This window comes from Rhinolophus sinicus, chromosome 11 (genome assembly GCF_057876585.1).
Source record: "Rhinolophus sinicus isolate RSI-liver-muscle chromosome 11, RSI-T2T, whole genome shotgun sequence".
NCBI classification, from domain to species: Eukaryota; Metazoa; Chordata; class Mammalia; order Chiroptera; family Rhinolophidae; genus Rhinolophus; species Rhinolophus sinicus.
The window spans coordinates 17,316,577-17,342,847 of record NC_142511.1 but is presented as its reverse complement, the minus strand read 5'-3'; the positions used below and the strand labels follow the sequence as shown (position 1 = coordinate 17,342,847).

At 35.4% G+C, this 26,271-nt stretch overlaps 1 protein-coding gene across 1 annotated transcript in view; it reads left to right on the top strand.

The window, feature by feature from the left end:
- Positions 1 to 24,715, top strand: part of PPP2R5A (protein phosphatase 2 regulatory subunit B'alpha) — a 57,276-nt gene extending 32,561 nt beyond the window's left edge. The window contains exons 4-13 of the mRNA XM_019738049.3: positions 341 to 433; positions 4,649 to 4,779; positions 5,894 to 5,953; positions 7,440 to 7,548; positions 8,198 to 8,251; positions 13,724 to 13,774; positions 14,017 to 14,136; positions 14,224 to 14,351; positions 15,170 to 15,271; positions 23,543 to 24,715. Coding sequence (XP_019593608.1) covers positions 341 to 433; positions 4,649 to 4,779; positions 5,894 to 5,953; positions 7,440 to 7,548; positions 8,198 to 8,251; positions 13,724 to 13,774; positions 14,017 to 14,136; positions 14,224 to 14,351; positions 15,170 to 15,271; positions 23,543 to 23,675 — 981 coding nt within the window. The 3' untranslated portion in view covers positions 23,676 to 24,715. The remainder of the gene's footprint in view (positions 1 to 340; positions 434 to 4,648; positions 4,780 to 5,893; positions 5,954 to 7,439; positions 7,549 to 8,197; positions 8,252 to 13,723; positions 13,775 to 14,016; positions 14,137 to 14,223; positions 14,352 to 15,169; positions 15,272 to 23,542) is intronic.
- Positions 24,716 to 26,271: the final 1,556 nt, after the last annotated feature.

Genomic DNA, 26,271 nt, shown 5'->3' with positions numbered 1-26,271 from the left:
TCTGCTGGAGAGAGAGCATGTTCCCAGTGAATATGGACTACAAAATAGTCATCTTAATTATATATTTTATAGACACTGTCTTTATTTTCTAGTTCTTGTAATTTAACATTTTCAACAATTCAATGCAATAAATCAATCCCCAAATTTACCAAATTGTAAGAGACCAAATTGTAAATATGTATTTAGCTTTTTAAAAACACTGTTACCAACTCATCACATTTTATAAATTAGATGTGAAATCTCCCTAAGTTGGTAAGGGAGTTGTTTTTGGTATGACATGATAATTTAGGGTAACATTTTATAAGCATCATCTTAGCTTTCATTTTATTTTCTTTCATAGTTGGTGTATGAATTCTTCTTAAGATTTTTGGAGAGCCCTGATTTCCAGCCTAGTATTGCAAAGCGATACATTGATCAGAAATTTGTACAACAGGTAAGGAATTCTTAGGTCTTACTTTTTTTTTTTTTTTTTAAGATTTTATTGGGGCAGGGGAACAGGACTTTATTGGGGAACAGTGTGTACTTCCAGGATTTTTTCCCAGTCAAGCTGTTGTCCTTTCAATTGTAGTTGTGGAGGGCGCAGCTCAGCTCCAGGTCCAGTTGCCATTGTTAGTTGCAGGGGGCGCAGCCCACCATCCCTTGCGGGAGTCCAGGAGTCGAACCCGCAACCTTGTGGTTGAGAACCCACTGGCCCGTGTGGGAATCGAACTGGCAGCCTTTGGCGTTAGGAGCACGGAGCTCCAATTGCCTGAGCCATTGGGCCGGCCCCTTAACTTTTCTTAATATTTATCTTAGCACTGATTTCTTAACTTGTGATTAAAATAGTCTTTCAAATTTAAATGGTTTGTTTCAATTTAACAGCACTTAGTATTCTTGCCAGACAATTAGGATAAATGTGAAGTAGCTTTGAGAATACAAGAGTATTTTTAATCAAGGGTGAGATTCTCATGAAGTCAATCAAATTATCCAATCCAGTCCTGGCTTCTCGGTTATTTTATAAGGACCAGAAAAGCAAGCCTTTCTGCAATATCTGAGAAAATTTGGTATGACTTTCAATCTTTGGGTAAACTTTTTTAAAATTTTAAGCCTTTGATCTTGAATTTGATCAAGCATTGTTTTAAGCATTGTGACTGAAATGACAGAGGGAAAAAATGGCAATGGAATCATTGTTAGGAGTTTAGGCTTTAGGCTCCTTTCCTGTTATCAAGTATCAATTCCCTTCCCCTTTCCTTCCCACCCTAGGAATCTACACCACAGATAAAAGGAGCTCTTTAAGAAAAGGAAATAGAGTTAAACATATGTGATACCTTCCTTCTTTTTATAAATTGGTCATTAGCTGTTATTTTTGGAACCTATATACTCAAAATTAATTTCTCAGAATGTGTTCATTTTTATTTTCAAAATCTTTTTAACTAACTTTAAAAGCCTCATTTTAAATATCTGGAATTGGCTTGCCATGGACTGAATTGTGAAGTAGATCAAATCTTTCTAGGTCCATTTTCTCTTTTGAGATGCTTATCAGTATGTAAGGTCTCATTAGGAATTTGATGCTCTCTTCTAGTTATTTGCATTTTAAAGAAAGGTAGAAGGTAGGTGAACAGGTAGTGATGAACCCAGTGCTGAGGGCCAGGATTAAAATTAGTACAAGGACCTTCCCTACTCTGTCATATATACTGTGTCCCCTATAAAGAAAGATTCTGCAGACATGAGTTCCACATATTTGGAGTTCATTATTGGTCGTTTGTAACTATCCTTGACCTCATAAAGTATTCTCACTGGTTCCTGTGAATGTGTTGATAAACGAAGAACATTCTCAAGAACAAGTAGCTCTTCATAAACAATGAAGGAATATTAAGTGTTAGTAAAATGTACATTTCAATCACAAGTAAAAAGCAGATTAAATGGAACTATGCTATTTTGATAATTGCAAATGAATATATATTTCCTTCTATAGTTCTTGTGTGCTACAGAAGGAATACAGTATATTAAGGAACTCTAGTAATGCCCATTAAATTGTATTTAGGATAATAGGTTGGGGGGAACAATTCTAGTGCTTTCTCGGTCTGAAGCTTGAGGTGTTTCAGCTGATGGATTTGAGGGGAAACAAGAAGCAAATTGGTAGGATGGGGCCCTTTTCCACCTTCTACTCTAAATTCCTGAGTTAGCTGAGAAGCCAAGGTCCAATAACTTTTTTTAGCAGTCTGTATGACTGCTTTCACGGATCACTTCTCTGAGGTATTTTTAGTGTATTGTTTTAATAGTATGTATAGGAATTCTCAACTTTTCTATGTTGAAATTATTTGATTAGCTGGTAAGTTTTAAGGCTTAGAAATACAAGAGAAAAATGTAAGGTATAAATTTGGACATTCATTTTTTCCAAGAGAAGAAAACAACTGTATAGTTTCAGGTAATATTCAAAATCAAAGGATTTCAGAAGAAAGAAGGAAGCTAAGAATTATTGAGTGCTTTTTATGTGCCAGGCACTGTCCTTATGTAAAGAGCTAGACTATGTCCAAAATCACACAGCTAGTACATGGCACAATCAGGATTTAAACTACTCTCTGACCTTCTCTTAGAAAAAAAAGAATAATTGGTTTCAACTCTTCTAATTTTATTGTTGAAGAGACAGGCTTACAGGTATTACCCTTAAAAGCAGTTAGATAAAAGTATCAGAGACAGAATAAGAAATAGTTTCCTGAGTACTAGTTTTGTTTCATTATGTTAATATTATATATCTAAATAGAGTATTTTATTTAGGTTACAATATTTCAGAATAGATTTCTTTAAATAGATTTGATACTTAGCTAATAACTATTCTCTAAATTTTTTCCCTGAGGATCAACTTGTATTAAATTTTATTTGTTCTTGAATTAGAGAGGATGACCTTAATTAAGGGCCCCTTTTATTAACTTGAAAGCCTGTCTTCCAAGTAAACCTAACGTCAGACACGTGGATGGATATGAGTGTCTTAAGTGAGTAGTTTAGTCATTTTTAACTAGAATAATTTGAACTGAATTTATTCGGCAGATTCTCATGTTCCATGGACGATTTTACTGCAGCTTCACACAGTACTTTCATAACCTCACAGAGAACGCAAACTAAAAGCAAGACACTTGTTTAGGGGGACATAAATATGACTGAAGTCATCACTAGTCTCAAAAAATATCCACTCTAGTAGAAGAGATACACATGTAAACAATTACATGTAATTCAAGACAGAATGGAAAAAGAACTTTGGATGAGGTTCAGAGCTTGCCCTCTTGACTGTAATTATCAGTACCAAAGTACAGAACATAAAATTCCTAGATGACTTCATCTGGAATTATATTCTATTGAGATATTTTATTCTTCCTAAGAAACTCCAATGTTTTGTTTTAAAATACAGTAATCCTACAGTAATCCTCAGTTTCTTTACCATTTTAAAATAGAAATTTGAGGTTTTGACTTTAAATTTTTCAAAGATCTCTTTATCCTGCCTTTGCTGAAGAGTTCTGTAGAGGTAGAGGAAAAGGCTAATTTGGCCAATTTGAACTGGTTGAAAATTTTTTCTCCATTTGCTAAGCTGACTTTAAATCAAAATCTGTGGTCTCATCTTTTATTTCAGTGTTACTTCAAGAATGATTTCCACCTTATTAGCATGTATCTGCCAGTAGTTTATCCTGTTAACTAAATATTAATTTTTTTTTTTTTAAAGATTTTATTGGGGAAGGGGAACAGGACTTTATTGGGGAACAGTGTGTACTTCCAGGACTTTTTTCCAAGTCAAGTTGTTGTCCTTTCAGTCTTAGTTGTGGAGGGCACAGCTCAGCTCCAGGTCCAGTTGCCGTTGCTAGTTGCAGGGGGCACAGCCCACCATCCCCTGGGGAAGTCGAGGAATCAAACAGGCAACCTTGTGGTTGAGAGCCCGCGCTCCAACCAACTGAGCCATCTGGAAGGCAGCTCAGCTCAAGATGCCATGTTCAATCTTAGTTGCAGGGGGCAGAGCCCACCATCCCTTGCAGGGCTCGAGGAATTGAACTCGCCACCTTGTAGTTGAGAGCCCACTGGCCCATGTGGGAATTGAACTGGCAGCCTTCGGAGTTAGGAGCATGGAGCTCTAACCACCTGAGCCACCGGGCCGGCCCTAAATATTAATTTTTGAGCCGTTGGCATGGTGACTGAATTTTTTATTGTAAAATCACAAAAAAGCAGCCTTGGTTTGTATAAATCTTTCTAGTAAATTGGAAATACGCATTTGCACATGTATTGTTTTAAACTTCATTTATTTAGTAACTTGCAATCTACAAGTTTAAGGTTTTACATTTAATTTTGACTATCAGAAAGCATTAAAAAATCTCTCAAATTTCAATATTCTAGAGTTATGGGCCATGTTTAGTAGTCAAGAGTAGGACAGAATTTTAAAATGAGTGGCAAGGCAAAAAAAAACAACTTTTTGAAGTGTTTATATTATTTATTGTCATTTTTTGAAATAAGTAAAGGAATATCCCTAAGCTTTTCTTTAGCTTCACAATTTAGCAATAATAAAATCAATCTAAGGCAGAATTAAAAATTTTTTTTAGAGATTTCATGGGTTATCTTAAAATCAATATTAAAGTGAAGTTTTAGCTCAATTATTTTTAAAAAGTAATTTCTCAGATTTTTTTTAAAGCTCCTGGAGCTTTTTGATAGTGAAGATCCCAGAGAACGTGACTTTCTGAAGACTGTTCTGCATCGAATTTATGGGAAATTTCTTGGATTAAGAGCATTCATCAGAAAACAAATTAACAACATTTTCCTCAGGTAAATTGGTCATATATTCACATATAGCACTTTCTTTCCTTTCATATTTTCTTTTTATTCCAGTTCCTTTAATTTTTAATATCTGACATCTATAAATTTAACTAGTCGTTTTTAGCCTATTTTGTAGACATCATTTAATTGCATCTGACGTTTTAGACATTTGTAGTCTACTTTTCTTTCATCTAAGTAGATAATGGTAATGAAGAGTTTTTAATAGGTAATACTACCAATGTTATTCATGTTTAAGACTTGTGAAAAGGAGAATTTGTCTAGTTATCTATTTCTTTGAGCTTTTTGTTTGAAACATTTCTGTATAAATACTTGGAAGTACTTTCATTTGATTTTCTGACAAAGCTACTTAAATTTATAGGGGGCCTATTTTTGACTATTTTATAAATGATAGTTTATTAAGTAGTTGCTTCAAATTAGGTTTCATTTTAATACCCACACTTCAAGTTTCGTTTGTTTGTTTTCATTGAAGATCTGAGAAAATTAGGCTAGCATTTCCACATTGTAACAATTAGAGATGAGTAATAGCCCCTGCCTCCTCTAGAGAGAGCATCTTCCTCAGGTTCTGTCATCCTCTCCTAAATCCACCTCAGCCTCTGAAAACTTCCCTGTCCTGTAGTCTTTTGAGTTTGACTCCCTGCTTGGTGATCCTAATCTTGGAAAATTAGGCCGCCTGTATAGTTTAGATTTAAAGAAATTCTGAATAAAAGTGGCTTTATTGCATATGGATCCTTTTCTCTTGGATTTTCCTATGAATAGTTGTTTCCTATTTTGAAAAGTATTCCCTTGACAAAACCCATCTTGCTCATAAATTTTTAGGTAAAATAAAATATTCCAGGTGAAATTCTGTTATCTTAACATATAGCACATTTTAGCAAAAGTGTATGTTTAAATAGGAAACATTCTGAAGCATCTGGTATAGAAGGAAATAGACCTTTTATAAGATTACTAAGAAGTAACTGATTTGGGGTAAAATAGTTTACAAAGAATTCTTACAGCATGCTTATGCTATTCTTATAGTTGTTCTTTGTGTTGATTTCTTTACCTTCCTGCCCAGTTTAGTTTTCTGATGTTTAATTTTTCATTGTATCTATTTTAAATTCAGGTTTATATATGAAACAGAACATTTCAATGGTGTTGCTGAGCTCCTTGAAATATTAGGAAGGTAGGTCAGTTTTTTTGTTCTTTTTAAGAATTAAGTAACTTTGCTTGGCAAGAAAAAGAATGAAATCTTAACCATTTGCAACAACATGGATGGACCTAGATAAGAGGGTGTTATGCTAAGTGAAATAAGACAGACAGAGAAAGACAAATACTATGTGATTTCACTTAGATATGTGGAATCTAAAGAACAAATGAACAAATAAAACACAAACATTCATAGACAGACACAGAGAACAAACTGATGGTTGCTATAGGGGAAGGAGGTTTGGGAGTTGGGTGAAAAAGGTGAAGGGATTAAGAAATACAAATTGGTAGTTCCAAAATAGTCATGGGGATATAAAGTACAGCATAGAGAATATAATCAATAATGTTGCAATAACTATGTATAGTGCCAGGTGGATACTAAATTATATAAATGTCGAACCACTATGCTGTACACCTGAAACTAATATAAATAATACTGAATGTCAACAATAACTGAAAAAAATAATTTAAAAATTGAAAAAAGATTAAATTATTCTCATTAAAAGAAAATAAATTAAGTAACTTTGTTTTATGTATTAAAATCTTAGCTATGGTTGGAGAAATTATTTCATATTTTAAAGTTTAAAATAGGACACAAAACATCATTTCTCAACTGAATTCTTACAGCTTTTTAGGGGGGTAGCATATTAAAGTACTGCCATTCTAAGACTTCTGTTTCAGAATAGGCTTACTGCTTTTGAAGCTGTAGCATGTTTTATGCCTGATCTTGGCAGGCTGCCTCACAAATTTATAGAATCTGATTGGGAAGAAATGAAATAAGCTATAGTGAATCTTTGATGAAGTTACAAGAATTCTTGTTCAGAGCTTCATAGACCATTCTTAATCCATCTGTTCGTTAGAGAAGAATCTACAGCCTTTGATTTTAGTTTACATAAACATTTTGCCTTCCTTATTCACCACATAGCAATATTAACTTGAGAGAAGTTTAGACCCCTCTATTCATATTAGAAAATGATTTCAGTCTCCTCTATTAATATTTAGAGAATGATTACAAAGAGAACTACTTCTTAATTTCAGATCCTTCAATAAAGTAAGAGAAACTACCCATTCTCTTCAGAAAATATTGACAATTCTTAACAGTATTGTGATTTACTCTCCTGTGGCTTTGGGGAGGAAAAATAAAAGCAACAATGCATAAATAAAGTGATAAGCTTTCATAGAAAAACAAATATAGAAATATAGGCTTTTATGGAAAGACGAATATAGAAATTGCTTACCGGGAAATTAACTGGCAGTCTTAGTTTTCTTTGGGGATCATTGAATAACTTAGAGGAAAGACTTTATAGTAATAACCTGTCTAAAGTAGTTTGAAGATGAGTAAGTAACTCACCACCATAATTGAAGCAGAGCATGTTCCGTGTGTACTCGTGGATATAATAACTTTATTTTAAAAGTATAATAGTAACTACTTAACCCTTCCCCCTGCCTTTTTTTCCCTCCAGTATTATCAATGGCTTTGCATTGCCACTGAAAGCAGAACATAAACAATTTCTAATGAAGGTTCTTATTCCTATGCATACTGCAAAAGGATTAGCTTTGTTTCATGCTCAGGTAAGTTTCAGAAAATTTTCAAATGATTGTTTCAAAGACTGATATAAAGGCAGAGAAACTGAGAAATACTGAGGTGGCAATTTTAAGTATAATTATGGAATTTACTTTGTAAGTTGCCCAAAGCAAATTTTTATTATAATGTAAAAGTATTATATTTAATGTTATTAAATGAGCTCAATGCATATTAACTGTAGATATAGGAAAGATAATATCAAGTTCTTTTATAGTCCAAGCCTTGACCTAATTAACTACGTCATGTTCAGTCCCACAAATCTGTAGGATGTTCCATTTAGCTGTGATAACCTAATTAGAGAAGCATGTTAAGTCTCTATTAATGTTTAGAGAATAATACATATCAGCAAGGCAAAAATGTAGAAACATGCTGAAAAAGTAAAATGTTAGCTCTAGTCCTATTTCAGTTAACTTTATATACAGAAGTTACTACTGGAAAAAGAACATCTTTTTTGAACTATAAGTTACTTTCAAGGTTAAAAAGTCACACAATTGTGAGTATATTTTATGTATATTGAGATTAAACTAGAGTAAAATTTATCAAAATGAGGTAGTCATTCTTGTTAAACATAAAAATCCTGCATCACTAAATGTCATTTCACTCACTGATATTTATAAACTGTCCCTTGCATTTTAGCTAGCCTACTGTGTTGTACAGTTCCTGGAGAAAGATACAACACTAACAGAACCAGTAAGTGTTCTATTTATTTTTATGCTTTTGGTCTACATTGTAGTATTTCATTGTACTTTTGTTTATACTGTTATGTATCACTATAGAATTACCAAACATTAGTACTAATGTACTTTAATCATTTAGAGCAAGGGTGTCCAAACTTTTTCAACGTTTTTCACTAAGGGCCATATGCGATAAAATACACAAACAGCCGGACCACTCACTCGAGGTGAAGTACGTATTGCCTCACCTGGTTTATTTAAGTAAACTAAATATATTTTTGGAATTTGCTGCGGGCCAATAAAAAATGGATTGTGGGCCGCAGTTTGGACACCCCTGATTTAGAAGAAATGTGAGGTGAATCTGCATTCAAAGAACAGGATTGGGGGAGGGTAAGTTCTCATGAGTTATGTGTCTCGAATAACTTAAATATAGATTAATACTAACATATAGTAGTTGAGATGTGTGGTGACAGGATCAAATGCTGCAGTGAAATAATAATACATATTATCTTCACTGATAATCTTTCAATCTTCATTCACCTTTTAAAATTAAAGCATACTGTGGAAGTCTCAAAATTATTCCATTGAGTTTTGTCTTTAAAAATAGGATTTTCCCTCTTATGCATGATAAACCGCATGACAGGGATTGAAAACATCTCCTTGCCTTTGGTAATTTAATCTTGGAATAAAGGTTGTTTCCTTTATGAATCAGAATAGCAATTCAGTATTTGAACTCTGTTTACTCTTTGACTATCATAAGAAGATTCAGGAGAAAATAAAAATATTAATGAAAATTGAAGATTCAAGAAAAACAAAAGGTAGGGAGAAATAGAAAAGTATGAAAGCATTGAAAACAAAACTTTAACCTTGGTGAACTAAGTATTTTGAGAGTGCTTTCTAGGTATCCTAAATCTAAATATGTAAACTTAAGACTTCTTGAAGAATAGCAAAGAGTTTGAAGGATTTAAACTATAAGTTTTCTTTATATTATAAACATTCTGAGGACACACCTAAGGGCACTTGGAAAACTTATGTACTAAGTATTCTCCCTGTAATTTGACCTTTGTGTAAAGGAATAAAATACGTTTTTTCCACTCCCTGATAGTTTGAGTTTTTAGACTTTTTAGACTTGCAGTTCATTCTGGAAACAGGTAAATACAGTTTTTAAAGACCAATCAGAATTATCAGCACAATATTTACATGTAACCACATAAATCTCTAAAGTGGATTAAACTTAATAGGAATCCATAACTTTCACTGGAGTTGAGACAAAGAAAACCTATAACATAGGGAGTCATGGTTCATGCTTGGTCAGTAGTAAACAGATATAATTTAAATATGTTAAATTAATATGGGGTTATCAGATAGGGAAGATGAGTGATTTTTTTTTTAAAGAGAAGACTAGGGAGAGGGATGATGGCCAGACACCGGGCTTAGGGGAGTTAGGTTAATGGAATTAGGAGAAGGATGAGGAGATAGTAAGGTTAATGTCCAAGTGACAAAGAAAACTATTTTTCAATTCATAAAGATCTGTAGATGAAAAAGACCTTGTAGTTTTTACCACAGGCCATTCCAGCACCAAAATTATGGCCATGTTACTTGGGTCTGAGCCTTAATACTCATTTCCTAGAAACCTGGCATTCATATGAAAGCTTCCTACAAATTTTAAATAAGTCAGAGCTTTGGCTAGTTTATTACATTTTTATGTACCTACATCTTGTATTGAAATTATTTTCTAAAATGTTACTTTATTGCTACTTTTATTTATGAAAGTAATGTGTTAATTTGGTTCACACAATACAAATCATAAAGCACAACGTGAAGGAAGTTTCTTGAAATCTTGTCCCCTAGAAATAACCATATAAATTGGTGAATATATTTCTAAAAACTTTTTCTATATGTACATTTATGTGTAGGTTAAGTAAATGGTGAGACAGTGCTGACCAGGTGTTTTTTTCCTCTCAATATAGTGTGGATATTTTTCCATATAAGTCTGCTTCATTTTTTCATTGGTAGCATCCGATTCCATTATGTGGATTACCCTAACATATTTAATCAATCCTCCATTAATGGGCACTTTAATTATTGAACTTTCATTGTTAACAAACATTGCTGGTGAAGGGATGTTTTAGGGTGTTTGAATTGTCCTGTGTCCTGTTTGTGGTATTGGTTACAAAAAAATTTGTGTGTATAAAACCCCTCAGAACTGTACACCAAAAAAAAAAAGTTACTGCATACAAATTTTTTTAAACCAAATAATTAAAATCATGTTGCTGGGCCAAAGAGTGCATGGAAATTTAAACATATTCCACGTTGCCTTCCAAAAAGTTTGAACAATATTCTAATCCAGAGTATAAAGGTGCCTGTTTTCCCTCACCCAAGCCAATGCAGAATATTAAGTTGAAAAATTTTTGCTACTCCATAATGGGTATGAAATATTTTAATTGGCTTTTTTTTATTACAGGGATTGAGCCACCCTTTTATGTGGTTATTGATTATTTATATTTCTGTGTCCTTTGCCTTTTAATCCTTTTCCTATTTTACAAATTTTTTTATCCATTTGGAATTTTAATTTTAATTTTTAATATATAATTTTTAATTTCTGCCTTAAAGAATTAAAAAAAAATTTATGTAGTAGAATCTATTTGTCATTATAGCTTCTGGCCTTGCTGTCATGCTAAGAAACATCTACCTTGAGATTATAAAACTATTCTAGATCATATTCTGGTTGTTTTATGGATTTAGTGTTTTTACCTGTAAAAATTTTATTCCATCTATAATTGTTTCCTAGGGCTGCCATGACCAATTACCACAAACCTGGTGGCTTAAGTAACAGAAATTTATTCTCTCACAGTTCTGAAGGCCAGAAGTCCAAAATCAAGGTGTCAGCAGGGCTGCACTCCCTCCAGATGCTCTAGGGGAGATTCCGTTCCTTGCCTCTTCCAGTTTCTGGTGTCTCCAGGTGTTCTTGGCTTGTGGCTGCATCGCTCCAATCTCACATTGCTGCCTCCTCTTCTGTCTCCTGTGTGTCTCTTATAAGGACACTTGTCGTTGGATTTAGGTCCCACCCTGATAACCCAGGATGATATCATCTTGACATGCTTAATTTTATCTGTAAAGATCCACTTTCCAAATAAGTCATGTTCATAGATTCTAGAGGTTAGGATATAGACATACCTCTTAAGGGCTACCATTCGACGCACACTATTTGAAATCAAAATTTGTGTGTGACAAGGGTAAGGAACTATATTAGTTTTCTATTCCTGAATAACAAATTATCACAAAATTTAGTGGCTTAAAACAACCAATATCTATTATCTCAAAGTTTCTGTGAATCAGGAAGCCCAGCATGATTTGGCTATGTCCTCTGCTTTAGGGTTTCCTACAAGGCTGCAATCGAGGTGTTGTCCAGGGCTGAGGTCTCACCTAACGGTTCAGATGAGGAAGGAACTACTTCTAAGCTCACGTGGCTGTGGTAGAATTCAGTTCCTCAAGTGCTGTTGGACTGAGGGCCTCAGTTCCTAGCTGGCTGTTGGCCAGAGGCCACCCTCAGTTCCTTGTCATGTGGGCCTCTCCAACACAGCAGCCTGCTTTATCAATGCTTACAAGACAAGAAGGCTTTAGACTCTACTAGTAAGATGAAAGTCATCGTCTTTTGTAACCTACTCTGGAAGTGACATTCTGTCCCTTTAACCACATTCTATTGGTTAGAACCAAGTCACTAAGCCCGCTCACACTTAAGGGAGGGATTACACAAGAGTGTAAATTCAGGAACTAAAGATCATGGGAGATTATTTTAGGAGTCTGCCTACCAAAGGAGCTACATTCTTTCTAAATGGTGAGCCACCAGTCCAACTACCACCACTTAAATTGACTAATTCATCTGTTTCCCATGGAACTGAAATGTCACCTTTGTCATACATTAAACCTCATATATACATGATTCTGTCTAGATATTCCTATTTCATATATCTTTTCTGTCAGTTTCCATGGTAATACCATCTTGTTTTAATTGCTGATATCAGTAGTATAAGTTCCATTCCATTAATTCTCCTCCCCACTCAAAAAAAATTTGGCTATCTGCTTACATTTATGGATTTTAAGATAAACGTTTCTAATTTCAGAAAATAATTGACATTTCGTTAAAATTATTAAATTTATAAAGCATAGAAGAAATAGTATCTGTACAATATTGAATCTCACCTATTTGTAGTATTTCATGATATTCACGAAAGTTTTACCATTTTCTTCATATAAATCTTAAACATTTCTTGCAAATTTTGTTTTATGTACATTAGTTCTTGTTATGAAAGGCATTCTTTTTCTTATTTTCATCTGATTATTATTGATAGTTTTATAAAAGCATTGATTTTTATGTATTTTATCGGACCATATATTGAATTTTCCCACTCATTTTAATAATTTTTCCTATTCACTAATATTTAAGTGTTCTTATGGTATGTGTTATTTTAAAATTATAAAAATGTATAATTACTGTATATTTAGACAAATAAGTATAATTGTGATATTCCTTTCCAAAATTATCCATCAAATCCTTTTCATCTTACTGGATTGGGGAGAACAGTATTCTCCCCAATTTAATTTTGAATGAGTGTTCTTCATTCAAAATAAAATTGGGGAGAGTGTTATTGGATGAGACCAATAACTATAAAATAACCTAAAAGTCTGTCAGAGATCTATTTCCACAAAAGCACCAGGCCCAGATAGTTTTACAGCCTATTTCTAAGAAACCATTATATGATTGCTGGTGGTTTCTGATACGTTTTAGTTCTAGCTTACTAAGTCAGTCAAAATATCAAATAACTTAAAAATCTTTTGAGATACAGTTTTCCCCCCCTCTCAACCTATGAGTTGAACCATCCTGGAATTTCTGGAATAAGTTAAAATTAGGCAGGTAGTATTGTTCTGTTAATATACTGTTACATTCAGTTTAATACAAATTTTTACAACTATGTTCACTTAAATTCATGGTTCCTTGTTTTGTTGTAATGTTATCAAAATTGTGCTAGCTTTGAAATGGGGAGGCTTTCTGGCTTTTTTTTTTTTTTTTTTTTTTGGTGCTTCATAATGGTTTAAATAACAGGAATTATCTGTCCCTTAGTTTCTCCATAAAATAACCTACCTCCCTCACCTTACCAGTCATTATAATATTTTCCTTTATTTTCTTAGTAGTAGCACTTACTACTACTGAAATTATTTTATTTATTTGTGTAATTGATCACTTACATCGGTCTCCCTGTTTCGTGAAAATCAGGGACCCCATCCATTCTGTTCAATGTGTCCTAGCATCTACAACAGTATCTGGTACAAAGGCACTTTAAAGCTGATCAGAAAGTCTGGGGATGTACTTAGGTATTAAATAACACGGATCTACTTCATAATGAATATTGGTATAACAACAATTAAAAATTTCCTGGGATTAACCAGCTTCATTGCTTAATTCATGCTAAACTTTTCTTTTTTGCAGGTAATCAGAGGATTGCTAAAATTTTGGCCAAAAACATGCAGTCAGAAAGAGGTGGGTTTTGTTCAACAAAAATAGTGCATTTTATTAGAACTCTGAATCTCAGCTATAAACCATGATTCTATTGTCCCTGCTACCGAGCAGGAGCTGTTCTATGGGGATTAGAGAGATTTGGTAGAATGGCTATCAAGACCATTTTTGTCCAATGTGTAATTTGTAGATTAACCTTCTCATTTTTTTCTATATTAACATCATATAATTTTCATGTTTCTTAAAAGAAAATTTTTTTAACCTAGGTGATGTTTTTAGGAGAAATTGAAGAAATCTTAGATGTCATTGAACCAACTCAGTTCAAAAAAATTGAAGAGCCCCTTTTTAAGCAGATATCCAAGTGTGTATCCAGTTCTCATTTTCAGGTATGATGTTTTCAGTGAAGCCATTTTTATTTTATATTATTATTTCTTTTCTCTTTTAGTTTTCATATTTATAAATGTCTTTTTTAGGTTGCAGAAAGGGCATTGTACTTCTGGAATAATGAATATATTCTTAGTTTGATTGAGGAGAATATTGATAAAATTCTGCCAATTATGTTTGGTAGTTTATACAAAATCTCCAAAGAACACTGGAATCCGTAAGTGTCTTTTGTGTTGTGTTTTCCTTGTGGTTTTTGTTTGTTTTTTTAACCTTTTTGTCATTTGCTCTTTTAACCTTTTTGTCATTTGATCTCCTAACTCATACGTGAAACCTATACATATTTGGAACTTATTCCAAGGCTAACATCACAGTTTTATTCTATTCTGCACTTTGTAAAGTTATAAATTTGTCTGTATGTTCTTAATTTCAATTTAAAATTATAAATCCCTCTGAAGGTAAGACTATCTGGTGTGACGTTCTGCACCAGTGAGTGGTCAGACCCTGTTGGGGAGACCGACCCAACATCTGTGGAGGATGCACAAACGACTGTAAATGCCAAGTTGGGTTGACCTGCTGCCAGTAACAGTCTCACCTTTACAGATAGTACTATGCCAGGGAGAAGCTGAAGTGCTTAAGGTTCTATCAGTGATATTTAGATTGCATATATTCTAACTTCTGCGACATACTAATCCTGCTTTCTACTTTTCTGCTTACAAGTTACGGTAGTTGGATCTTTTTCATTTTCTTTTATTGCTGCTGTTACTCGGTGTTTGAGATTCTAGAGCAGATGTGACGGTAACGTTTTTAATGAGTTAAATCTGAGCATGGGAAGGACATGAATTTTGGATCAGACCAACTCTACCACCACTGGCTGTGTGACCTGGAGCAAATTACTAAACTTCTTGCATTTCAGTTTATCATCTCTAAAATGGATTAAGTGAATCAGCCAACATTTAACCCATTTTAGATGATAGTGTTACATTTCCTGTCTGTTAGTAGCATCAGTAACCCAGCACTGGCTTATTTTCGTTTTAGGACCATTATAGCACTGGTCTACAATGTACTGAAAACCCTAATGGAAATGAATGGCAAGCTTTTCGATGACCTTACTAGCTCATACAAAGCTGAAAGACAAAGGTATTTGATATTTTTAATTACAAAGTTATCTAAAATTTATAGGTTGAATGTGAGTCAGTATAATAAGGCATCTTCTCTAAGTTAAAATGTTTAAGAAGTTGGTTACATTAAGCACTACGATTCGAAAGTCTCTATAATGATTTTCCTATGGATCATAAGTCCTCTCTGCTGATCTCATTCTGAGCCTTAGACTTCATCATTCTGGTAGCATCTGCATTGTAAAATACAATTTACGCTAAATTTTAAATACTATTTTATACAATTTGATTTTGTACGAAAATCATTTTTTGTCCACATGGGCTTCCACAGTGAGTTTTACTTGCTCACAGATGTTCCTTGCACAAGTTTGTTTCTAAGCTGCACATTTTAACAAGGTGGTATTTTTAAAGTTAGCATAGTTTCCTTTTGGGAAGAGGGAACTCACATAATGATATGCCTCTGGCTCAATACTGTTAATATTTCGTTCCTTGCAATATATACTTTAGAGAATAAATGACAGCACACATCAGCATTTAGAAACTTGACTTAGTGATTACTTCTATTTTGTAAATAATCTAAAAATCACTTCTCATCTATTTCAAACTTAAAGTGGGCAGTAACTGCTGTACCTGAGCCCACACGTCATTTGAGGATAACAGCTACCATTTACTTCTAATAAGTACATTACCTATTCTGTTTGGAAAAGCCTATATATTTTGAAAAAGTTCCTTCTAATGGTTTTCTTGTGGCAAGTAGAGAAAGGATAATTCTTTAAGGCCATTTGAGTCCACCAATAACTAACTCAATGCATTATTTCTTTTAAATAGTACTTTCCAGGCAGGAATGTAAATTAGGTATGTAGTTTGAACCCGAGAACAAATGGAAAGAAAAGATGATTAGGGTCATATGAAACTTGTATTTGAAAAAAAATGTATGCTTTACATGACTAAGAATAATCAGTATATCTTACTGTCTGTATAACTCAGCACCTTAATCCCCTTAAATCGTGTGTAATTGCAGAATTATAAGCCCATGGTTTTTTTACATATTCTTATAGCTATATAGAATAGTTTAGTCTAACGTATTCAGAAATGTTTTCCTTAAAATTGAAATGAAGCAGTTGAAACAATATATAAAATATTTAAAGTTTGAATCATCTCTTAAAAAAAACCAAAAAACCCCAAACTCAGAAGTTTTCATTTGACATGTAAGAGGCAAGACATAGTAAGGTACAGACTGGTTAGTGGCTAGAAATAGGGTACCAAAGTATTTGGATTCCACCCGGAATGGCTCCAGACTGAACTCATGGCCAGTCCTTCCAGCTGTAAAAGAGAAATTGTGACTATTCTAGCAACTACAAGAGGTGTATGTGAGAAAGTGAACATAGAAGTACTTTATCAAGACTCTGGTCAAGATGGTGGAGTAGGTAGGGCAACACTGCTCACCACTCACGACCACATCAAAATTACAGAACCATCAAGAACCACCTGACGACCAACTAAACAGAAGTCCTATAACTAAGGCTATAAAGAAGCCACAAGAAGACTGGTAGGAGGAGGGGTGCAGACACACAATGGGCAGGTCCCAGCCCCACGCCAGGAAGAGGAGCCCCCATAGCATCCGGCTGTGAGAAGCAGCGGGCTGCTGGAGTCCCAGGAGATCCTCTTGATGGGCCTGCACATGGACTCGCTCACTCACCAACTCACGCACTCTGGGCTCTAGTGTGCAGAGCACCAGGGACACACAAGGTGGAAGTGAATTGACTAGCTTCAGGGCAAGGCAGCTCACTCTGTCTGAGGGGGGAAGCACTGGCCGGTGCGACATTGTTCTACTCACCTGACTAATTCCAGCCCATGGGACTTACCGCCAACAGCTTTTCACACAAGCTGCGTGCCTTGGCTTGTGCTTAGAATTTTCCTAAAATTTCTCAAAGGTAAACAAACTCCTAACAAGCAGTGGCTGACCTCAGTGTGCTGTTCTGCTCTTGCTAAATGATGCCAAGCCTGGCACAATGAACAACCAGTCTTAACTTGTATTGTAACTCCTGTCAAAGAGTCCCAAACCCGGCACTACTAGTATCCAGCCTCAGTTCCCAGCATAGCCTTTTCCAAGTGCCTCCAAGCCCAGCACAAGCAGCAATCAACAACAGATCACTTTGTAGCTCCAAATAGCAGCCAACATTAGCCTGTACCAGAGCCCCTCCAAAGAGGCTCCAGAACCAACACACCTAGTGGCCCGCTTCAGACCACACTAGAGCACCATCCAGCCAGCTCCACAAGACACATCCAAAGGATGGACTCAGCTGGACCTGAGCCATGTGAAAGTGACTCCTAGTCTGTGGGGTCAGCCCCCACACTACAGCTTATCTGCTGTAGTCATGGCCAACCAGCCAGCCTGAGGATTAAAACCCACTCACTGACTTGCCAACAGCAGTCAAAGCTCAACTACAACAGGAGGACACACAACCCACACAAGGGGCACCCATCTCAGGTGACCAGGGAGACTGTGCCCTACAGGACAACTACTATATAAGGTCACCGTGCCAAGACATAGCAGACCTACCTAACACAGAGAGACACACAGGAGTCAACCAAAATGAGGACACAAAGAAACCTGTCTCAAATGAAAGGAGGCAAGCAAGCTACCAGATGCAGAGTTCGAAACACTGGTAATAAGGATGCTCAGTAAACTTAGGAAAGAATAGATGAATTCACTGAGGATTTCAACAAAGAGGGGAAAAAAATGAAAATTAAAATCAGTCAGAAATGAAGACTATAACTGAAATAAAGAATATATTAGAGGGAATCAACAACAGATTAGATGAAGCAGAGGATCAAATAAGCAATCTGGAAGCAAAGTAGCAGAAAACACCCAATCTGAACAGCAAAAAGAATCGAAAAAATAAGGATAGTTGAATGGACCTCTGGGACATCATCAAGTGTACCAACATAACATTACGTTCGTGTCATAGGGGTACCAGTGGGAGAAGAGCGAGAACAAGGAATTGAAAACCTACATGAAGAAAAGAATGATGGGAAACTTCCTTAACCTGGCAAAGGAAATAGACATACAAGTCCAGGAAGCTCAGAGAATCCCGAACAAGATGAACCCAGGGACCAAACGAAGGCACATCATGATTAAAACACCAAATACCAGGTTAAAGACAAAGAATCTTTAAAGTAGCAAAAGAAATGCAGTTAGTTATGTACAAGGGTGCTCCCCTAAGACTGGCAGCTAATTTCTCAACCGAAACTTCATGCCAGAAAGTAATGGCACAAAATATTCAAAGTGATGAGGCAAAGATGTACAACCAATATTACCCAGCAAGGCTATCATTTAGAATCAATGGAAAGATAGTTTCCCAGACAAGAAAAAGCTAAAGCAATTCATCAACACTAAAGCAGTATTACAGGAACTGTTAAAGGGACTTAAAAATATCAAAAATATGAGTAAGAAAATATAGAAAAGAAAAATTTTTCCCTGACAAAGGCAAACAGTAAAAGCAGTGGATCAACCAAATATAAAGTTAGTACAACGGTTAAAAGAGCATATGTAATTACAACAACAAATATCCACAGAAAAGAAGTAAAAAAATGATAAACGTGGAGAGGGTGAGTAAAAATTGTAGTGATTTTAGAGTATGTTTGAACTTCAGTGACCATCAACGTAAAATACACTGCTATAAACGTAGCTTGGTATATAAGAAGCACATGGTAACCACAAACCAAAAATCTACAAGAGATACATAAGAAATAAAGAGAAAGGAATCCAAACAACACTATAGAAAGTCATCAACATACAAAGAGAAGCGAGCAAGAGAATAAGGAACAGAGAAGAACTATAAAAACAATTAGAAAACAATAAAATGGAAATAACTAAGCATACCTATCAATCATTAAATGTAAATGAACTAAATGCTCCAAAAAACATAGGGTAGCTGAATGGATAGAAAAAAGACTGCAAAATGCTGCTTTATAGGAGACCCATTTCAGATCAAAACACACACAGACTGAAAGTAAAGTGATGGAAAAGATATTTCATGCAAATAGAAACAAAAAGAAAACGGGGGTAGCAATACTTTGACAAACTAGATATTAAAACAAGGTCTGTAATGAGACAAAGAATGGCATTTTATAATGATAAAGGAATCAATCCAAAAAGAGGACACAACTCTTTTAAACATCTACACACCCAATGTAGGAGCAGCTAAATACAGAGGGTGCCAAAAAATGTATCCACATTTTAAGAAAGGAAAAAACTATTATAATTACACTGATGGTAACCACTTTGAGCACCTCTTGTAATTGCAGAAGTCAAAAGTGACGTGTATTCATCTTTTGTTATTGGTATATATTGAATATTACAATCTTAATAGTTCTTCCTTTCTTAACATGTGTGTACGTTTTTTAGCTCCCTCTGTGTATAAAGCGCATGTTGATGGACATAAAGGGAGATAACGACAGTAATGCCGTCCTGGTTGGGATTTTAACGCCCCGTCGACATCAATGGGTACATCAGACAGCAAATCAACAAGGAAACTGTGGCCTTAAATGACAGATTTAATTGATATTTTTAGAGCATTTCACCCAGAGGCACCAGAACATACATTCTTCAAGTGTACATGAAACATTTTCAAGGATAGACCACATGTTAGGCCAAAAACTAAGTCTCAATAAGTTAGAAATTGAAATCATACCACAATGGCATGAAACCACAAATCAAAAAATACCAGAAGAAAACTAAAAAACATACAAACACACAAAGGCTAAAAACATGCTACTACACAATGACGGGGTTGACACTGAGATCAGGGAGGAAACCAAAAGATACCTTGAGTCAAATGAAAGTGAAAACACAATGACCCAGCATCTATGGGACACAGCCAAAACAGTTCTAAGATGGAAATTGACAGCAATACAGGCCTAACTCAAAAAACAAGAAAAATCTCAAACAATCTAACCTTACAACAAAAGGAACTGGAAAAGTGAGAAGGAAATAATAAAGATCAGAGCAGAAATAAAACAAACTAAGTCTTTAAAGAAAAGATCAATGAAACCAAGAGCTGGTTCTTTGAAAAATTAAATAAAATTTATAATAAACCTTTAGCCAGACTCATCAAGAAAAGAGAGAAGGCCCAAATAAGTAAAATTACAAATGAAAGAAAAGTGACAACTGACACCCCAGAAATACACAGGCTCATAAGAGAATACTACAAACAATTATATGCCAACAAATTGGACAACCTGGAAGAAATAGATAAATTCTTAGAAACAACTTCCAAGAAGTAAAAAAAGGAAGAAGTAAAAAAACTGAACAGACCAATAAGTACTAACAAAATCATATCAGTAATCAAAAAACTTACAACAAACAAAAGTTCTGGACCAGATGGCTACACAGGTGAATTTTAACCAAACATTCAAATAAAAATTAACACCTATATTTTTCAAAGTACTCCAAAAAAAAGAAGTGGGAAGGCTCCCAAATTCATTTTATGAAGCCACCATTATCCTGATAACACCACCAGACAAAGACATTACAAAAAAAATTAAAAAATATTATAAGCCAATATCCCTCATGAACCTAAATACAAAAAATCCTCAACAAAATATTAGCAAACAAAATTCAGAAATAAATTTAAAAGATCATATACCATGATCAAGTGGGATTTATTCCTGGGATGCAAGGCTGGTTCAATATCTAGAAATCGGTTAACATGGTATACACCATATAAACAAAATGAACGATAAAAATCTTATTGACAGATGCAGAAAAAGAATGTTGACAAAATCCAACATTCATTTATGATAAAAATTCTCAGCAAAGTGCAGATACAGGGAACATATCTCAACATAATAAAGACTATATATGACAAACCCACAGCTAACCTCATACTCTGGTGAAAAGCTAAAGCCTTTAAGATCCGAAACAAGAGATGTCCACTTTTCACCACTTTTAGCCAAAATAGTATTTAAGTACTAGCCAGACAAGTAAAAGAAAAAATAAAAGGCATCCAAATTGGAAAGGAAGAAAAACTCTCATTGTTTGCAGATGACAAGATACTATATAGAGAACCTTAAAGATTCCACCAAAAAACTATTAGAACTGATAAATGAATTCAGTAAAGTAGGATACAAAAATTATTATTCAGAAATTGGTTGCATTTTTATACACAAATAGTGAACTATCAAAGAAATCAAGAAAACAATCCCATTTACAATTGCATCAAAAAAATATCTAGGAATAAATTTAACCAATGTAAAAGATGTGGACTCTGAAAATTATAAGATGCTGAAGAAATTGAAGGTACAGATAAATGGAAACATATGCCATGCTCATGGATAGGAAGAATTAACATCATGAAAATGTCCTTTCTACCCAACGCTAGCTACAGATTCAATGCAATCCCTATCAAAATACCAATGGCATTTTTCACGGAACTAGAACACATAATCCTAAAATTTGTATGGAACCACATAAGACCCCAAATAGCCAAAGCACTCTTGAGAAAGAACAACAAAGTTGGAGGTATTATGCTAACTGATATCAAACTATATTTCAAAGGCTATAGTAATCAAAACAGCATGGTACTTGCTTAAAAATGTAAATTAGTGGAACAGAATAGACAGCCCAGAAATAAACCCACATGTATATGGTCAGTTACTCTATGACAAAGGAGGTAAGAATATACAGTGGGGTAAACACAGTCTCTTCTATAAGTGATTGGCAAAAACTGGACAGATAACGTGCAAAAAAATGAAACTAGACCACTTTCTTATACCATATACAAGAGTAAACTCAAAATTGATTAAAGATTTAAATGTAAGACCCAAAACCATAAAACTCCTAGAAGAAAACAGGGAGTAAACTCTTTGATATTGCAGTTAGTAGTATTTTTTTTTTGATATTTGTCTCCTTGGGCCAGGAAAACAAAAGGAAAAATAAGCAAGTGGGATCACGTCAAACTAAAAAGTTTTTGCACAGCAAAGGAAACCATCACCAAAACAAAAAGACAGCCTACTGAATGGGATATTTGCCAGTGATACATCTAATAAGGGTTAATTTTCAAAATACATAAGGAACTCATACAACTTAACACCAAAAAAATCCAATTAAAAAATGGGCAGAGGACCTGAATAGACGTTTCTCCAAAGAGGACATAACAGACGGCCAACAAACACATGAAAAGATACTCAACATCACTGATCATCAGGGAAATACAAATTAAAGCCACAATGAGGTACCACCTCATACCTGTCAGAATGGCTATCATCAATAAATCAACAAACAATGAGTGTTGGCGAGGATGTGGAGAAAAGGGAACCCTTGTGCACTTGTTGGATTGCAAATTGGTGCAGGCACACTGGAAAACTGTATGGAGGTTCCTCAAAAAATTAAAACTAGAATACCATATGACCTGGCAATTCCACTTCTGGATATCTGAAGAAATCCCAAACGTTAATTTAAAAAGATACTATGCACCCCTATGTTCATTGTAGCATTATGTACAATAGCCAAGACATGGAAGCAACCTAGTGTCCATCAATAGATGAATGGATAAAGTAGTGGTACATATATACAATGGAATATTACTCAGCCATAAGAAAGAAGGGAATCTTACCTTTTGCGACAGTATGGATGGACCTAGAGGGTATTATGCTAAGTGAAATAAGTCAGAAAAAGACAAACACCATACGATTTTTCTTATATGTGGAATCTAAAAAACAAACAAAACAGAAACCAACTGATGATTGCCAGATGGGAGAGGGGTTGGGGGACTAAAAAAGGGGGAGGGATTAAGAAATGCAAATTGCCAGTTATAAAAACAGTCACAGGGATGTAAAGGACAGCATGAGGAATATATTCAGTAATATTGTAGTAATTATGTATGGTGCCAGATAGGTGCTAGACTTACGGGGTGATCACTTTATAAGTTACATAAATGTGCAATCACTATGTTGTACACCTGAAACTAATATATTGTAGGTCAATGGTAATTGAAAAGAAAATTTTTTAAATTAAAAAATACTTTGTCAACCATAAAAAGCACCAAGGATCTAGTGGTCATGGTGGTGTTAGTGATACCATGTAGAAGAGGGAAAGCAGTAATTTCTGATTGGTCCAGGAGAGGCACTGAGGTAGTAATTAGACTTAGGAGAGGGTGACGAGGAGTAATTAGGTGCTCCAGATAACTGGCCTCACTTTAGTAGAGAGACTTAAATGAAATATGGGTGAACAATGCGTTCTTTAGGCTCTGAAAAATTTCTGATTCAAAACATTTTGTTTTATCTACAGAGAGAAAAAGAAGGAATTGGAGCGTGAAGAATTATGGAAAAAATTAGAGGAGCTAAAGCTAAAGAAAGCTCTAGAAAAGCAGAACAGTGCTTACAACATGCACAGTATTCTAAGCAATACAAGTGATGAATAAAGAAAAGTCTGCCACCTCTGTTGGATAGGCAGTTTTGTACACTTTTTTGAAATATGTAAAAATTGTGAAACCTCATCAGTATAATTAAAAGGCCAATTTTTTTCTGGCAACTATAAATGAAAAAATATATGGACTAAACATAGCCCTGTGCTATTCCATGGCCACAGTATATTGTAACCTTTGTCTAATCATTGATTTATTGTGTCACTTCTGAAGTTTCACAGAAATGAATGAACTTTATCATCTATAATATGAGTGATATAATTATGGGAGTGGTTAAGAATTATGACTTGAATTCTTTTTTTTGATTGTGTTGCACATAGATATAGTCTGCTCTGTATATTTTTCCCTTTTATAATGTGCTTTTCACATTGCTGCAGACCTTAGTTACATCCTAGGAAAGAGAGTATTTCCTGAAATAAAACTAAGGTATAATCCTTTCCCTTTCCTGTCTCTCCCAGAAATAGGATGGAGGGAATCACCTACCCTAAGCCTTCTTTCATTAGAGGTATTACTACTCTGGAATTTGAGCAAAAACTTAAATCTCCAGGCTTTTTAAAGCACAAAATATAAATAAAAGCTGGGAAAGTAAACCAAATTTTCATGACTGTCCCCCTTCCCCTGCAAGTCCCCAGAGTGGAGGCAGCGCTGGTGACCACTCAGCCTGCCTCAGCCATTCCTCCGCTTCCTCGGGAAGCAGCCCTTCCAGGCGCACACCCTGCCCTCCCTCCTGTCCCTCCTGACCCTGGGATGGAGGCTTCGAGCCTTTGAGCCCCGCGAGCCAGCACTGTGGTGACGCAGGGTGCTCAGTCACTGCCTGGCTTTATTTAAAGGAAATGCAGTCGGCTTCCTCTGTAGAGTTCTGAGAAAATTGACTATAGAGAAGTCTTGTATGTTTTTACTTGGTCAAGTATTTCTCACATCTTTTGTTATCAGAGTACCATTCCAAGCTCTTAACTTGCAGTTGTGTGGAGAACTGTTTTGTAATAGAAGATCTTCACTGGGGGATTGAGCAGCATTTAATAAAGTCTATGTTTGTATTTTGCCTTATGTCATCTCTGCTCGTTTCAGCTCTAAGTTTAGGCATCCAGAAGAAGCTGCCCCGCTTTATACACATACACAGATACATATATATACACACATAAACAGAAAACTTGAAGGCAAGTTGAAGGATACAGTCTAACTAAAAAATTGAGGGCTCCAGCCATTTACCGAAGTATATCTGTTTTACAAAATATTTGCATAAAGTTCTAGGATGGCATTTTATAATGATAAAGGATGGCCTAGCCCGGAGTGTAGGGTCCATCGTGTGAACCGAGCCTCCTTCATGTTCAGAGGATGGGTTTAACTCACTTTAAATGTTAGTTTTAATTAAGACTCAGGAAGATAAATCTCAAAATCTACAATAAAAGCAGTTTTTTTTCGGGGGGGGGGGCAGGGAGATTGTAGCAAAGTCAGACAAAGTTTTCAACTACTAATGCCTGTATTGGCCCTTTCACACCCATGAAAACCTCTAACATGGGTTCTGCACACGTCCTAGGTCACTATAAAAGCAACTCCTTGTTTACTGCAGCCCCAGGACCTCAGCACATGGCCCGTATTTTACAGTGTTCTCTCAAGTAGTCCCCTGACCTCAGCCATCCAGATCAAGCTGTTCTTCCCTGACCCTCCACACCAACCCAAGGCCAGCGGGCACTGCTGATAGCAGCGGGGTGGGAGGGAGGGGGGGACAGGGAGGAAGCTGATCAACAGAACGCACGCAAGCCCCTGCTTTTCAGAAAGGGAAAGTTAGGTCTGAAGTCGGTTTTGTGGACGGTTTAGGCATATATGTCTTTTACTGAAGAGCGGCCAGAGAACATTTGGCAGACTGCAGCTAATAGTTGTTAGGTTTTATTTCCCCTCTGATCTAAAAATGCTCACTTCCTAATTACCTACTTACTCTAAAGCATAACTAGGAGGTCTCTCAACTTCCCACAATACAGAAAATGCGGTTTTAGGATGTTCATTGGAGCAAATTTTATTAGATAATTTAAATATTTAAAGTGGTGTGTCAGCCTTAGAGATCTCAAATGCACACCCATTTTCAGTACTGTTATTATAAGTTTCTATGCTTGCCTTTCAGGTGCCTTACAGCAAGACTGTATTGAGATGAGACCTAACGTAAGCTAAAGTTTGAATTTGCTGCTCCTCTCACAGAAAAGTAGCTGGGAATATTCCTTTACACAAGTTTCCTTGCTGCTAAGTTAGATTTAAAAAGGCCCACTCATACATTTGATTTTTTCTCTTTCAATTACCTAAAGGCAGGTTACAAAATTCAGGAAATGCTACCAAGTCCTCTTTGGATGCAAAGGGCATATAAATAATTTAAAACTCTGGAAACAATTTCCTAACCTTAAATCAGCCTATGGCTACCGTGTAAAAAATACCCAGATGACACTCATCTGTCAGAGGCAAGGCTGAAAGCTGGAGGGTCATACTGCGAGTGCCCCTTTCTTGGATGGGTGGTTCTGTTAACACAGCTCATTCATGGGGCTTGATCTGTCACTTTTCCTGACCATCCGCCATCAACTGCCACGCCCACCCTGCCCTTCCCTGG